Source organism: Morone saxatilis, unplaced genomic scaffold, assembly GCF_004916995.1.
Source record: "Morone saxatilis isolate NCDOM2014 unplaced genomic scaffold, NCSU_SB_2.0 Contig16, whole genome shotgun sequence".
Taxonomy (NCBI): domain Eukaryota; kingdom Metazoa; phylum Chordata; class Actinopteri; family Moronidae; genus Morone; species Morone saxatilis.
In genome coordinates this window covers 14,490,630-14,507,016 of record NW_023339718.1, presented here as the reverse complement: position 1 = coordinate 14,507,016, position 16,387 = coordinate 14,490,630, and the positions used below count along the sequence as shown (strand labels likewise).

Below are 16,387 nucleotides of genomic sequence, written 5' to 3'. Positions count from 1 at the left end.
GGTCCTCTATTTGATGAATTGCCTGTGTTATGTCTATAGGCATGTATGTCATGTGCATGTATTTAGCATATGAACCCCCCCTCCACTCAAACATCCCTATTATTATTATTTCATTTTGATGCAAATCCAAATGACAAATAAAGTCTGTCTAAAAATTACTCCACATCAGTGTTTGAACTTCACTGTGCAGAATGATGTAAGCTCAGAGTTTGACACTAGAAAGGGGAAAAGTTTCAAATCATGCCTGGAGTTTTCTCACTTTTCTGCATCGAATGGCTCCCATTCTTTTTTCTTCATGATTTAGTATCTAGTCTACGCATTCAAAGAGAGCCTGAAGGAACTGAAATCACATTGGCACCGTTTCACCCTGTGGCTCGACTCCACGATGGGAGGCTTTAAACAAACATCTTTTAGGGGAAGAAAACACAAACAAACATGTCATGTGACCGGGGTGGAATCACAAGCAAAAGGCTGAGGGATGATTACAGATAAACTTCCTGCTGTGATGATCACTTGAGTCGAAAAACAAAACAAAACAACAACAAAAAAAAAGCACAAAAACTGCTCTGAAACTGAAACTTTACATTCCGATATTGAACTGCTTCACACTGCTTTTAACACCAATTACAGTGAGTCACGATACAGGTCGATGAGCAGCGGCCATTACCAAATGTGGAATCATTACACCAAAATGTTTAAAAACCAACAAAAACGTATGCAATGACTAGATACAGATATATCATGTAAAACTCCCCGTGTTTTTTTAAATAGTCTATTTCACTTACACCGTGGTGGAGAGGGAGACAAATTACTGCACTGGTGGTTGAAAAAGAAATTGGTATAAAATGTGGTGCAATAAATACAAAAAATTTTGGATTTGACAGATGAGCGATTAAAAACACTGTACAGAAGTTTGTATTTGTACATTATACTGAACTGGACTGTTATACCATTACGTCTTTATATAAAGCCCAGCCTTGAGGATGTTCTCCAGGTGGAAAATGACAACGTGTCTCTCGTGGACACCGAGGACTTTTTTTTTTGTACAAAGCCGGGCTGGCAGTCATTCCTACTTGTGCCAAAAAAAACAACAGCATTCAGGCCACTTTCCTCAAAAAAACAACAACCCAAAAACACGCCCAGCACTCACCGCGTTTCTGACCGAGAGGAAAAAAGTTACAACACAGTTTAAATTCCGACGTTACTACAAGAAGAAGAGGTATCCATTTTGAAACACTTGTCTTATGTTCTTTTAATATACATTTCTGTATATGTATGACCTAGCTAAATTGTGTAGCGACAAGCTGTGTAAAAGTGCTTTTCAGAAAAAGTTTGGCAAAACAGAAAAAACTGAAAAGAGAGAGAGAGAGAGAAAACAATAAGCATCAAAGCGGTCACAGTACACGACGTTACTGAAATGAACTGCATCTGGGCAGTAGTTGCTACAGCCAGAATCCAACTTAAGGCTGATCAACAATACTTTAAGACAGCACCAGTGATCACAAGCTGAGCCCCTCCATCTACAATACAAATAACAGTAACTGCTCGGAGTTAATGTGGGGAACAGAAGTTTATCGACAAAAGAAAATAAAAAGGATCTGTCTTGTTGTTTAAAAAAGCGTTTCCTTCTTCCAGGAACAACCAGAGAGGCGAGGCTCTGTCCCTCCTGATCTTTAAGTACTTTACAATAGTATGAGCCAATTATGTACACAATGGCGAGTGAGACTGGCAATATGAAAATCACAAGTACTTCTGTAATGTCATACCATTACACTATATACCATTATATTTCACCTTAATAGGACTATTTTCACAAGGAGGTCTGCGTAATGCTTAACACCTAAACAAACAAACATAATACACCACTCACCGAGATGAAGTGAGAGAATCTGTCTGTAAACATTAACAAACATAGATACTGTATATAATTATATTCATCTATACCCATAAGTATATTAAAATCATGTCTAAGGAAGGTTGGAATGTAGTGTGGTCCTGAAAAAAATTGCACAAAATCGGTCATCCCCCCTCCCCCGTCTTTTCCCCAAGAAGAAGAGATAAATACGATGGCGGATCACGTCCGGAGTGTTGATTGGCTGTGGAGGAGGAGAAAATGCTCGTCTCCGTACAGCCATCCTGTGCGTGAGATGCCGACCACAGCTTACAGCAGGTAAACAAGGAGAGGAGCAGCGTGGTGGTGGAGAGGGTTCACCTTCCTCCTCCTCCTCCTCCTCCTCCTCTTCTCTCTCTTACCTCTCCCTCCACCTCACTCTTTGAGTTTTTCAAAGTGCCGGTAACTGACGCGAAGTGACAACACTTGAAAATTTCCACAGCTGTAAAAATTAACAAAAGAAACATAATGAGGTGGTGGTCTGGGCCCTGCGATGGGGGGGGCGCAGGCGAGCTGTAGAGAACATTAGTAGTGGTGTTTTATGGCGAGAGAGGAGGGAAAACGGCGCACAATGATGCCTGGACACTCCCCCTGCAACACGCCACGTCGCTCTGCTCTCTCCACATCGAGGTGTTCACCGGTGTGTCTCGTCTCTGAATAGGGGGCCATCGCACTGGTCAAAAAGCACTGTATTCCCTTTCGTAGCGCACTGCTTCAGATCAGAGGTGGGTCGGAGCCCAGGAGGCCGACAGGAGTGCACTTTACAGGGAACGAGGTATTGAGGGAGCTGCGGTGTCACTCTGCGGCCGGCTGGCCCAGCTCCGTGTCCGGCTCCTCTTTGACCCCGGCAGGGCTCAGAGCGGAACGGCGCGGCTGGGCCGAGCTGGAGTTGGAGCCCAGGGGACTGACGGGGTTGTGGTTGGAGCAACAGGGGCGACCCTCAAGGGAGGAGGAGGTGAGCGCCCCCGCTTCGTGATCCCGGCAGAACGAGCGAGGGCAGAAGTCACAGAGAGACGAGGCCGGGGCGCCACAGACGGTGCAGTCGTGCCACGGACACTCCCAACGTCCTGCAGACAGACAGAGAGGTTTGTTATGAAGAAAGAGCGGCGCTATCTGACCCACTAAGGGTCTCAGAATAAAGCTTTGGGGTCATGAGATGATTTAACAGGATAGGAAAGCAATACATATTTAGTTTTTTCTCTTCTAAATTACTGAATATTTGCATCTTATTCAGATTAGACATTTAGTTTGAATGGGTACAATATAATCAAATATAATATAATATAATATAATATAATATAATATATACAGAGGTTTTATAGTCATTTGGGTCAGGATATCAGTATGTGGAACATTACTGTTTAAAAATGGTTTAATTGGCACTGATATGATGATGCCAACAATTGCTTTTATTTGTCCTGGTTTTGTAATATCTACCTCTGAGATCTCCCTCTCCACACCAATACAACAAAGGTATACAGAAATTTTGTTTGTAGGGGGTCAAGCCACTCCACCACCAAATCTCATTTAAAAAGATTATACAAAAATTTAAACACCTTGACGTGATGTCCAAAAACAAACTCAAACAAAATGTTGCTTTTTTTCCCTTGTGAATTACTGTATTGTTTTACCTCTTCATGCTTCAAAAAAATCATTCAGATGAAAGAAGAACAAAAAAAAAAAAATGCCTTACAAGTCACAACCAGTGACTGCAAGTAGTGTTTTGAGGGTTCAAATCAAAAAGGTTGGGAATTGAAACAGTTGCAGATTAATTCCATCAGCGACGTAGAATAAACGTCCTATGTCACTCTAATATACTAATATAGTCTTCTTTCTGTCAGCATCACAGCAGGTAGGTTATGCTGCTTAAATGACCATGAAATGTTTATTTTAATTTGATTTTGATGAACACACAAACGCGCTCATTTTGTCTTTACCATATGGTGGTTTGGTGAGGTTGAGACACAGCAGGTGGTACGCTTTCGGACAGTCTTTTCTGTCACACATCACCAGCTCGCCTCCTTCTCCGCAGCAAAAACAGAAGTACTCGTGTGTGTGTTTGCCTTCTGGCCGCAGCTTCCGCTTCTTCGGCTTCAGCTTGGCGTTTCTGGCCTTCTCCTCTTTCTCCATCACCACAGCACTCTGGAGGAAACATTACAAAAGGCAAAAAAAGGCATCAAACACAGCTTCCAAAGTCAGAACTGGATTCACGATGACGAGAGGTAAACATCCTCACCGTCGGCTGCACCCCGAGGAATCCAGAGCAGTTGTCTGATCCACAGTGACAAGACGTCCTCCTGTTGCCCACACAGTGCAGGTTGTAGTTGAACGTCAGCTCTGTGTCTGCAGGAACATCAGGAACAAGATTCACATCAAATGATTCATCCAACCTGCTCTGAGCGCACGTAAAGGTATACAGATGTTTGACGATTTAAAGGAAAAACCAACAGAAAGCGGAAGTGTTCAATTCATTCACATCAATTCATCCTCATCAAACCATTCATGTCCTGTATGAAAGCATCTGCATTAGTCATGTTTCTTTTTAGGTTTTTTCCTTTAATTTGCCACCTGTCTGTACTAGAAATGTCGAAAAAGACGGTATGTGAACTCACCAGCCTCGATGTCACAGAGGGTGAAAAGTCCTATACGAACGTCTCCGTTTACCGTCCACTTCTGCGTTTCACAGTTTGGGCTGCAGCTGTGGTTCATAAACCGAGAGGAGTTTCCTTTTGGGCCAGCGTCTATCACGCGATCCTACAACAAAAGACGGACATTGAGACACGAGGCTTGAAGAAATGCTTATTGGAGGTCCCTCTTCTCATCAGTGATGTTACCTTGGTGAGGGTGAGCATGTAGAAGTTGGTCACGTGATTTTCATGAGCACGTTTGATTCGCTGCTGGCACTCCTCAGAGTCTATCACCTCTCCCACGTACTCCGTCACAAAGTCACCCTGGAGGAAAACAACACATAACAACATTTACGTTGTTTTAGCCATCATGCAGACAACTTTATTTAAAACGACAATTCGTGAGAGAGGCGGGAATCTATGTCAAGTACATGTGGCGATCACTGGGTCACAAAAGCCTGGAAGTCAAGTTTTCCAAGATGGTTTTGGGTGAAAGGATCAGATGCTGAGCTCAATACCCACCTTCCTGAGGGCCTGGTTGGTCTTGAGGCCCCAGCCACGTCCGTCTGTCTTTACCACTTCCGTCTCTGCATACAGACGCTTGGAAAAACACTGGTTCTCACAGCTGTCTCCTGCAGGACACACCTGACAACAACGACATAAAGGTAAGAAGTTAAGAGGAGCGATTCCTCACTTTATTGTTCAATAAATGAGCTAAACAAACAATAACAAACATGCACACAGACCTGTGGATGACACTCGTATTGCAGCATGCGGTTGAGACACTGAGACTGGAGGCCGCAAGGATGTTCATCTGTTGGTCTGCAGTTGCACCGCTGGATTTCTGACAAGTCAGCTACGTGCACCTGCACTTTCCCCACTGGTTTGTTGGACTGATACAGGAAAACACCAGCAGAATAAGTAAAAGCACTAAAACTAATTGAATATAACTTTAGTGTTTAACATGTATTAAGTAAGATATGAAATGGCGTTACCTTGATGAATTTGTATGGGGGAGGTTTGCGAGAGTTGCGTTCCTGCTCTAAAGCCTCCCTGCTCTCCCTCTGTGCCTTAAGCTCCTGAAACCGCCGGGCTGCTTCCTCCAGAGCTAAAACAACACCAACAATATCTCAGAAATTCATCCTTCCTTGCCGTCAGAAAGCACTCCACACCCACCGGCCTCACCCCATCCAAATGTCCCCGTCTGTCACTCCTTCAGCTCCTTTATACTTTTAATTTTGTATCTTTTAATTGATTAAAACTATTTGCCCCTGTGCGGTTGGTTTTGAAGTTGGTTTTATGTGCTTTACTGTTGTACTTATTTTTACTGATGGGACTTTTATTCTTTTAATTCTTCTTTATTTTGCTGGAATGTTTTGAATCCTGGTTCCAGCCACGTAAGACACTTTGTTTGACAACTTTGTTTTGAAAAGTGCCGTATAAATAGTTTATTGTTACTATAATTATCATTATCATTATTATTCCAACAGCTCTAAAAGATGAAATCACAACAAAACTTTCTAGGAAGAAATTACCTTTCTTGAAGGTTTTGTTGATGTTGATCTGACCCGTGACAAAGTTCTTGTCGTTCTCCACGTAGGGGAAGACGCGGCCCTGGTTGATCCAGTAGTAGTCGTGGGAGCCGAAGAAGAAGACAGGGAAGTCGCCGATATCGTGGCGAAGGCTCTGAATGTTTGACGGCACCAAGCGAGGGTTGCAGATCTCCGCTGGCCACCACCTGCAAGGTGCACGGGGACAGGGACATTGTTCAGTGAGAAGAAGAGGGAGAAAAGTGAGGAAGGAGGAGAGTATGGGAAAAAACAAATAATAAACGAGGTAACCTAAAGTTATTAAAGCCTGATGGTTGTGTCACACCTGCACCAAACATTATTGTTCATTTCTTTAATTTATGTGAATGATAATTTTTCAGAATCTGTTTCTGACAACAAAAAAATGTTTCTCAAGCTACAAAATCACAGATCAGAGTTAAATGTCTGTGGAACTCTGACATCTATAAAATCAAACGTTTGGCCAACGTTTGGTAGATAATACATACAAGAGACGTTATTTGTGTCATTGCCATATTTTAAATCAAAAACCATTCTAGCAGACTATAAACTGAAGCATAAATATTAAAGGACATGGCTCACAGTCAGTGTGAGACAGGAAAACACCACCGCTGTGCTCTGCTCAACATTTCCTGAATACCTGCATCTATAAAGTCACATCCTGAGGTACAAAGCTGATTTGCCGCAATGAACTTAAAGGATAAGACTGGTGATATTCTATAGTTATGTCAACTAATTACTATTTTTACTCTGCACACAGAGTCTGACAGAAACAAACTGGTTTTCGGCTGTGATTTGTTGCTGTAGTGAGTATACACAGCAGCAGGGTGGTGTATATGGGATTGAGTCAGAATAAACTAAAGCTCCCACATTCACAGTAATAAAGGAACATGTCAAGCATTGCAACAGTGAGGCTCAATGATGAGGATTTAATTTAATAGTTTTTGGACATCAATGGAGCTCTGAGACACGGAGGAATAAGACCTATATATATACAAAATACAAAAGATCAATTCATTGTTGGTCGCTGGCTTTTCATTGGATCTTTTGACAACAAGAAAAATATAGAAAATCACAGAACTTATCCTTTAAATGTAACCGTACCATAAACTGACAGTTGCACAACCCTCAGCAGTCTATAATCAGTGCTCTCTGCATACCTGTAGTTGCCCAGTTTGACCCAGACAATTTGTTTGTAGTGAGGTTTCTTCCCTGCCCTGCAATCACTGCAGGACCACGCCCCCTCCGGCATCTCCATCTCCAGACACTCCGGGTGGAAGGAAGCCGGGCATGAGTCGCAGCACAGCAACTTGCCTCCTACATTTGTATGGATGTACACATTGTATGTGTGTGTGTGTGTGTGTGTGAGTGTGTGTGAGAGTGTGTGTGAGAGTGTGTGTGAGAGTGTGTGTGTGCATGCGTTGGTATGCAAAGAGAGGAGGAGTGTATAATTAGGTGATGCACGTAAAACCTGGACAAACTCTGAATCTCATTTGCAGACAAGCCTAGAAGAAGTATGGATACTACAAAGTCTACAAATACAGCACCAAGTCGTGGTTTTCCAGCATCTTACTGCGAAATGGAAATAGTGTCTTTGCAGGGAAACAACTCCCATTATAACATCTGGTCATCTATTCTGAGATGAAAAGCTACGGCCAGGAGCTTTTGGCTTGAGTGAAGGCTCCTGTGAGAGCCATGCCGTGTGTAAAAAGACTGAAAATGGTTGGAAACCGCTGCATGTGATTTTCAGGTCGGTTACAACTTTTACCGCAGCAGTTACAGCATGTCTGGCAATCAGATTCAGAGCACTGTACCAAGACCAGTCTATGGGAAATACATGCGGCAGCACAGGAATAAAATCAGCCAGCAAGTTAACAATTAATCAGGGTTATAGTCAAACAAATTATTGGCAAAAAGCAGGCATGCAGTCCTGCCAGTAAAGCAAACTTTTTCCATCACACATATCACATCCCGCACAGACCAGCTTGCATGGAATCATATTTCTTTATCGCAATTTGCAAAATGTTGTTCTTTAATTAAAAGTCTAATGAAAATTTAACAAGAGTAATTTCACTGTTGTTGCGCTCAAATTTAGTCCAGATTGAGATTATATTCCATCCAAGGCAGGTCCAAAAAAAAAAAAAATGGGGTGAGCCAAAATTTCATTTCATTGGAAAATTTCAGTCAAAAAATAAAACTTAGTTGCAGTCAGCTTAGAAGAGGTGAGGCTGGACAAGGCCTTTAAAATAATCAAAAACAAGCCCAGAGTGCTGAAGCAGAGAAGCAGTGCGTCTCCAGCAGCGATAAGCTCCACAGACCACAGACAGAACCTGAACTAATCCAGAGCATCCTGCATCAGGGCATCACACAGTAGTTTCAGTACTGGAGGTTTGATGGCCAATTAAATTTTCCCAGCAGAGAAATTGTACTTGTTGAAAATTGAAAGAATGCTTGATTGATCTTTATTGCAGAGATATATATATATATATATACCTGCATAGCATGAACCAACCTCACAATGGGCCTTGTGCAAAAACCACTCATACGGACAGATTAATTAATGTACAAGTGATTTACGAGAACTTTTCTTGTGCTTAGAATTATTTATAAGGCATGAACGAAATTCACAAGCCGTCCAGATCTCTTGAACAAGCCATGTACAGATAGTCTGTGTTTCTCCACAAGAAGTAATAATGCTTGTTTAACAAACTTTTTCCCTTGGAGGGCATAACTTAAACTTTATGGTGGACAACAGGCCAAAAGCAAACACCTATTGTATTAAAATGCAGAATGTTACTGGTCCTTAGTTCCCTTAATTGGCTGACTTCCTGCTCAATTTTCCCCACCATGCTCAAGATTGCCGCTAAATACATCTGGTGGGGCAAAGCGAACCGTATGGCGGGCCAACTTTGGCCTGCGGGCCACACTTAGGCCAGCCCTGATAATGAGAATCATAATGACTTAATCTCAATTAATGTGCTGATTAAATGTGATGCAGAAGTGAGCTAAAATCATCAAAGCTTTCCAATTTTTTTTTAACTAGTTTAAAAAGACTTTATACGATTTATTAATGGTCTAATATCACCTACTGAATACCATCCCCTTGACTGTCTCCCATTTCTGAATGTGGAGGTTTATTCTTGGCCTTGGGAGCAGACATACTGTGATAAAAATTAACTCAAAGTTCACTTCCAACAACAGAGGCAGTGGTTATTATATCTGTTGTCACGTGACCCAGGTGACACCAGCTGAGTAAGGCTGTGGCCGGCGTTAAATTAAATTAAAAATGATATTTATTTCTTTGTTCCAGTACAGCACTGCTTAGATCACATGACAATATTAACAATAGTCTCTAATAACACTACTGACACTGATAAACGTGTTCAGTTTTTGTTTGATGATTTCTGACAGCAGGACTTTAAGCTTTTCTTTTTGTTGTTGAATGAAAGTTGCCCACAAATAAAGTGGAGCAGACGGCCTTATATAGTGAGTCAGGAGGATGAATTATGCGAATGATGATTCAGTGAACAGGTGACATTCACAGGCGACAAGCCCTTTTCACAGCAGACATTTTAACTCGTCATAACTGGAAAAACACAGGTGTTATTAATAATGTTCACAATTGCTCTGTTTTGTTCAGGTGTCCCAGTGAGACAGTGGGACAGTGAGCCAACATGCACAATAACAGGACACTGAAATTGAAGCAGCTAAATTGAATTAATTCGGTTGTTTACACCAACCACCAGCTTTTCCTACAGTGACATGTCAAAATGTCTGTAAAAAAAGACCAATTTATAATAAGTTTATTATTAATAATACAGAACTGTTCTTGCATGAGGCCCACTGTTATCTGTTAATGTGTTAGGGAACTTGGCTGAGGTTACTTTGCGCCACTCTGCATTAAAATTAACTGCACATTTAACCAGTTAATTAAATGTTGCACCTCAAGGCTTTGAAATGAAAGATGCGTACAAAAGGGAAACTAAATCAGAAGGGAGCAGGCACAACACAAAACACAGACCAGTGGGACAAAGGAGAAAGAGAAAAACTGTGCAGTTACCTTTCCCAACATTCTTTTTGGTAGCTGACGAAGGAGAGGGAATCATAGGTAATTTCAACTCAGCACGATTTGACTCAGTCAGAAGGTAGTGGGACTTATAGGCATATGAACTTAATATGGTGTCAGTAAGGTCTTGCACTAACAGCCCTACACAAGACACACAGGAAGAGACGGGGGTGAGCCGCAGTCAAACTCGAAATTACCCAAAAATTCACAAAAAGAAGAGAAAGAACAAACACACGCACAGTCTGTCTCACACACACGCACACACACAGAAGAAACAAGTAAAACAAAGTTTGTCCCAACACAAAGAGGCCAAACAGTGCACTCAACTTGTTGTTCAAACAGGCAAAACATCAGATCTAAACTGGTTAAAAGTAATTAAAAGAAAAAAAAAGGGTAAATCTTGTATTCATCACCATCCAGGACAGATGGGATTCTTTTAAGTGGAGTGCAGCGTAACAGCCTGGTTCATTCAAAGTATTAGTATCGGGATGGAAAACAAACAATACATTTCACAGCGATGCTACTTCATGAACAACAATGTCAAACATGAAACATGTAATATTAAAAGATAAAATATCTAAACAAAAGTATGTGAGGTTTCAGTTTTCACTCATGAGATGTTACTGCAGTTGTGACTTATCAAAAAATAGTTCAACTCCCCAAAAAAAGATGAAAAGACTACAATCATGGAGGCTGATCAGGTTCCTCCAATGTGAAATGCAAATAAGAAGAACTGATCTTGCGGTTTGAAATCAGCCAGGGGGAGCAAAAGTGTGTTCAGGGTCACTTGGTGGATCACGGCTGTGGGAGAGGAAGGCCGTTAGTGTGGGAGCTTACCTCTGGCACACAGGAAGCACCAGCCCACATTGACAGGAGAGGTAAGGAGGCCGTTCCTCTTGGCGCTGCCGTGGCTGCTGCAGATCATGATGTGATGGGTGAGGACGACGCTGCCCGCCGCCACGCAGCTGTCTCCCGTGTGATAGGCCACCGGACAGCGGATACAACGCATCAGACGACCTGGATGGGAAGCAGAGGAGAGGACTCAGTGGTTGTTTTGTAACCAAGCTTCTGACGTTTAGACTCAGTGGTCACTTCATATGTTTTTGTGAACTGTTCCCTCCGTCAGACAAGTCCTGTAGTTGTGATACGGTACAGCCCTGGTTCCCAAAATAGGGGTTGGGACCTTCACTTGGGGTAGCCAAAGCTTCACGGGGCCTTCTTGATAATAAAAATAGTCAAAAAAAAAACTGATTTTTTTAATAAATTACACAGTAGGCCTATATCTCAGCATTTCATTTGTTTCTGTGAAGAAAACTAAATGAAATCGTTATTTTTAAATGTTTAGATTATTATTTAAGATCTAAACTTTGAAGACCTGAACACAAGCTACATTCACAGAGCCTTCACTCTCTGATAAACAGACTCGTCCTGCATTAGAAAAGTTCAAACAACCACAGAGCTGATAGAGCAATACGAAGAAAACACTGAATATGTCAAAAAAGTAGCCTATTAAGTTTGTATGATTGTTAAAAATAATAAAAATACATAATACCGACAGAGAATTGTGTATAAATATCAGGAAAACTGATGAAAACTGAACTATTTGGGTTCATTGTACAGTTTTAAAGTTGTTCTCTATTGTTACTGTGATGTATTGAATATAATATGAAATATCCATAAAATGTATCACTTAGTCAGGGCTCGCTAGTTTAGTCAACGATAGAAAATGGGTCCCGTAAGAAAAAAAGGTTGGGAACCACGGCAGTACAGCACGCGCAGAGCTGTGAAAAGGAGTTTTTATCATAAATTAGGTCAGATTCCTTTATGGGTTGCAGCTGTAATTAAAGGAAATCTGAAGGGAAAAATGTGAACACTTGGTACGTTATTTGGTGGCTTCAGTTGTTAGCGTTTGAATTTGAATTTTTCCTCCTTGCTTCATTGTACTTGAACACAAAAAGGCAAAAACATGGTTCGACACTGAAGATTTGATGTTTTGCACCGCTGGTTCTCAACCTAATGATACTGAATCATAATTAAACATAGTTTGAGTCACTCGTTCTAAAATATCTCTTAGGGCGTGTGGACACCCCTGTTGCTGATCATGTAGTGTGAAAACCACCACAACAACTCCCAGACTGAACGTTGTGTAGAGTGAACAGTACAGAGATCTGACAACTTCAAAAGTCATGCAGTGTGACCAAAGCTTAAGGATCCCAATGGATGGAAGAATAATCTGGAGGGTTGTGGGACGTTTAATGGGACTGACAAGAAGAAAAAACTAAGTTCTGCTATGCAAATACACTTTTCTTACTTTGATTTTTTGTGAGAAATATTTGATAATTTTACCTTTTTGGGAATCAAACAGTTACTTAAATTAAACCGTCTGAGAAGCTTAGTAGGGAAATATCTCTGCTAAAAACACCGAAAAGATTTGGAGCCACTGTTATAGACTGTATAGACAATTATAATTATTATTTCTTAACCATAAAACTATGATCTTCTATTGGGATTCACTCTACATACTAATACTCAAACACAGTATACATATATAACATAATTCACTGAAGGATATTATTTGAGATGACCCTTTGAGGGGTTTTAAGAAAATATAATATAATATAATATAATATAATATAATATATATATATATACATACATACATACATACATACATACATACATACACACATATACATACACACATATACATATACATATATACATATACACTATGTAAGAAATGCATAGGCTGCAAAAAGTCTGACTTTTAGGTTTCTTTTACTTGCTTTCCAGCTTTTCTATCAATCCACATGTAGCACTTACAGTATTATCAGAATCAGACAACATTAATCCTGCCTGGTGTCAAAGGTATAAATTGTACTTGATGGTGTCGCAGCTTAACACCTGAGGGTCATTTCTGTTGCAAACAGAGTCCATCCTCCTTTTTTTCCCCTTTCTCAATATATTTCCAGCAGGATAATGCACCATCATCTAAAGACATTTCCAGGAACATGGCAGTTACTTTATAATGGTCTGCAGCGTGCAGATGCCCTCACCTCACATCAAATAGAGCACTTTCAGTTTGAGGTGGAACCGGATGTTTTAAGTCACCAAATATTCTGTAGGAAAAGCTGCACAATATCGTCTTTACCTTTACTGGCTCGTTGCAAGTCTCTCTCCAGACAGCAGGTAGAGCAGCTGTGCTGGGGGCAGCAGAAGCCTCCGCCTGGACTGCTGGTGGCGCCGGGGAGTTTACGGACACAATCCTCATGGTAGTAACAACCACATCCAGACACAGAGCAGCGCGTCACCTCGCGGCCCGCCGTTTTACAGCTAAAACAAGGATGATTGCCTAGAGACAGAATGAGAGAGAGAGTCTGGATAGTTAAAAAAAGCCAAACACAACAGATGTGATAGTGAAGCTGAATCCTGATATCCACTCACCATTTCTACATTCTAAGCAGGTGAATCTGCCTTCAGGTAGGGACGTCAGACCAAGACACTCCAGGTGAAACTGTCTGTTGCAGTCCCCTTCACACACCACCAAACCATCTCCATACACCTCGCAGATCTACGCACAAACACGCAGAGAAAGACGGTTGGAACATCATATGAGACTCAACACCTGTAAGATTTTTAAAAGAAAGCAAAGGGACTCATGAGCAGCGCTGACCTGGCAGACGGTGTCTCTCTTGCCGGTGCTGCTGTCCTGACGGGACAATCCAGAGTCCACGGACTGAGTATCTGAAGCATCTGCATCTGCTGCTGCTGGACTGTCAAGACTCTTCCCAAATAAACCCTGTGAGATGGAAAAAAGAGCAAGTTGTTGATGTGTTTTGTGTGAAAGAATCTATTTGTACAAAGCAAAAGACGCAACTAACACACCAGCCGTGTTCAACTACTCTCTCAAGTGTATGGATATCCAGGCTAATACACGGTGTAATCAGCACTGCAACTAATGATTATTTCCCATTATTAATTAGTCTTTGAATACTTTTCTTGATAACCTGATGGTTCCGTCCATAAAATGTCAGCAAATAGTAAGAAAATCCCCATCGCAAGTTCCAAGAGCCAGTGGAGAGGTCTTCCTGTGTCCAACCAATATTACAGAACCCCAAGATATTCAGATTACAATCAATAAAATAAAATAATAAATTATTCACATCCGAGAAGCTGGAATCACTGAATCTTTGCCAGTTTTCCTTAAAAAAAAAAAAAACCAACCTTGCCTTAATTAATTACTTCACAAAACAACTCTTGTTTTTTGTTTTGTTTTTCTCATTTCTGAAAATACAGAAATAAAAAATGCTTTCAAGGACTATTTTACTGTCTTATAAATTCTGCACTATGTGCTAGAAACATCTCTCCAAGTAAGGCAAATACTGTATGTATATTCTGACTTTACCTCTGGATGTATGTTTATACATATTCTGTGCGCAGGACAAACTGTATTTCCTCTTTAAGTTTGTGGGTATTTCTGTACATGTTTTCTTATTGTACCTGTGGATCGTTGAGGCCTCTTGAGTCAGAATCAGAGGTGTCTCTGTACTGAGAAGAAGCCATCTCCACATCTGTTGAAGCTCTGCTTCGCTTCTTCAGGGGCTTGCAGGCATCTGAGATCTCACTGGCTCCTAGAGGATCACACAGGTGGGGGGGAAATTTAAAAAAAGATGGATTTCACTTTAGTATAAGGAGTTCCCACTGCAGAGGGTTACAGGAGGCGTGAAATAAGGTACTCATACCTTTCTGTGAGCCTGTCCTCAGTGTGGTCTCAGGAGCCATCTCCGCCTGTGGAGGTGGTTTAACGTAAGTTATCGTGGTGGAAAGTCTTGCAAGGCCACGTTCAGGAGAACATTTAGCAAAATAATGAAGTCTCCTCCTTCACTTCAACAGGTGTACTGATACAGAGGTCTCATACAAAGAACTACCAGAGTGCCTGAATCGTATTTCATTGTCTAACCTTAAGCAACACGCCCCCATCAATGCTATATTTGGGGCAATTTTGCATGTATGTGACAGCTGACAATGTATAGTGCGTTATCTGATACCTGGTCCTTTTTGGTTTTCTTCTTAGGGACGGGATCGCTGCCTCTCTCTGACTCAGACCTGCTCCTGACTGACCGCCGCTGCAGCTTCCTCTCCTGAGAGCCTGAAAACACAGAAAAATAATGAGATTTATATCTTATAATACTTGTGAAAACAAAGGCCCTGCATGTCTGTGTTCTACCAACCGTGTGGACTACTGTGGTGGGATCCAGGAGAGGACGTCAGCTGCATTCCTCCCTCTTCGCTCCTCCGACTGGCGGGGGAGCCTCTCCTCTCCTCCCCCTCTTCCTCCCCTTCGTCCCCATCTTCCTCCTCCTCAGGACTGGGCTCAGGTTTGGCTCTGCTGTCCTGATAAAAGCATCAACATTTAAAAACACTCCTACAGGTTAACTTTGTTGTGTATACATTTTTCTGTCTTCCTGAGTCACACCAACCTCGGGGGAGCAGTATCCCAGGTCGGGCTGCCTGGCTTCTCTCTCCACTCTCTCCTCCTTCTCTTCTTCTTTGTCTTTTTTCGGAGACGCAGCAGCTTTTTTCTGCAGGAGAGGCCAGTCACACTTTGTGATCTCCACATTGAGCCTCTTCATGGTGATGGAGAGAGGCAGCAGCTTTCTGGCGGCTGCCGTTTTCCAGGCCCTGACCGGTGGCGGTGAGTCCTGCCGCGCTCGTGCATCACAACCGGAGTTCTGCTTTGGGGAGCTGGTCTTACGCTGGTCCCCCCTCTGGTTCTTCTCTTCATTTGCGGCTTGGGATATTGTGTTGTCGTCTGCGTTTGAAATACTACACTGTCTGCGTGGCATCTGCCTCCGTGGTGGCTGCTCTCTGTCAGGTGACTTCACTCCTCCGTCTTCCTTCTTACTGAGCGAACCGCTGGAGCGCCGGCTTCGTTTCTCAGCTCGGATGTTGGGTTTCTTGCTGGGCGGGGTTTCATTAGGGTCCGGGTCAACGTAGATGAAGGTGTAGTTGTCGATCCGCTCCTGCCGCGTCATCACGAAGGCGTCCTCTGCGTGGCCCACACCCACCTCCCACTGAGAACGCTCCCGCTGAGGGATAGGCTTCAGAANNCAATTGTACCAAGTTATTTTTTTAAATTTTTAAATATTTTAGCCCAAATTTTAAAGATTAAAGATTGTTGTCGTCTGCTGTCAGAGGACACTGCTCACTGTAATTCACCCTAATTACATACAAG

General features: G+C 42.1%; 1 protein-coding gene across 3 annotated transcripts in view; it reads right to left on the bottom strand.

Annotated features, from left to right (window-relative positions):
- nsd3 (nuclear receptor binding SET domain protein 3) overlaps positions 1–16,387 on the bottom strand; it is a 22,922-nt gene continuing 6,535 nt past the window's right edge. For 2 of the 3 annotated variants that reach the window (XM_035658190.1, XM_035658192.1), the window contains exons 6-25: positions 15,633–16,262; positions 15,384–15,546; positions 15,201–15,301; positions 14,895–14,940; positions 14,653–14,783; positions 13,826–13,951; positions 13,597–13,723; positions 13,304–13,504; positions 10,990–11,169; positions 10,147–10,293; positions 7,247–7,403; positions 6,054–6,256; positions 5,514–5,626; positions 5,265–5,411; positions 5,041–5,163; positions 4,726–4,842; positions 4,504–4,645; positions 4,128–4,234; positions 3,829–4,033; positions 1–2,958 (exon numbers count right to left, since the gene is read on the bottom strand). In XM_035658190.1, the coding sequence (XP_035514083.1) occupies positions 2,687–2,958; positions 3,829–4,033; positions 4,128–4,234; positions 4,504–4,645; positions 4,726–4,842; positions 5,041–5,163; positions 5,265–5,411; positions 5,514–5,626; positions 6,054–6,256; positions 7,247–7,403; positions 10,147–10,293; positions 10,990–11,169; positions 13,304–13,504; positions 13,597–13,723; positions 13,826–13,951; positions 14,653–14,783; positions 14,895–14,940; positions 15,201–15,301; positions 15,384–15,546; positions 15,633–16,262 (3,438 nt within the window). In that variant the 3' untranslated portion in view covers positions 1–2,686. The remainder of the gene's footprint in view (positions 2,959–3,828; positions 4,034–4,127; positions 4,235–4,503; positions 4,646–4,725; positions 4,843–5,040; positions 5,164–5,264; positions 5,412–5,513; positions 5,627–6,053; positions 6,257–7,246; positions 7,404–10,146; positions 10,294–10,989; positions 11,170–13,303; positions 13,505–13,596; positions 13,724–13,825; positions 13,952–14,652; positions 14,784–14,894; positions 14,941–15,200; positions 15,302–15,383; positions 15,547–15,632; positions 16,263–16,387) is intronic. The other variant, XM_035658193.1, reaches the window with a different exon arrangement.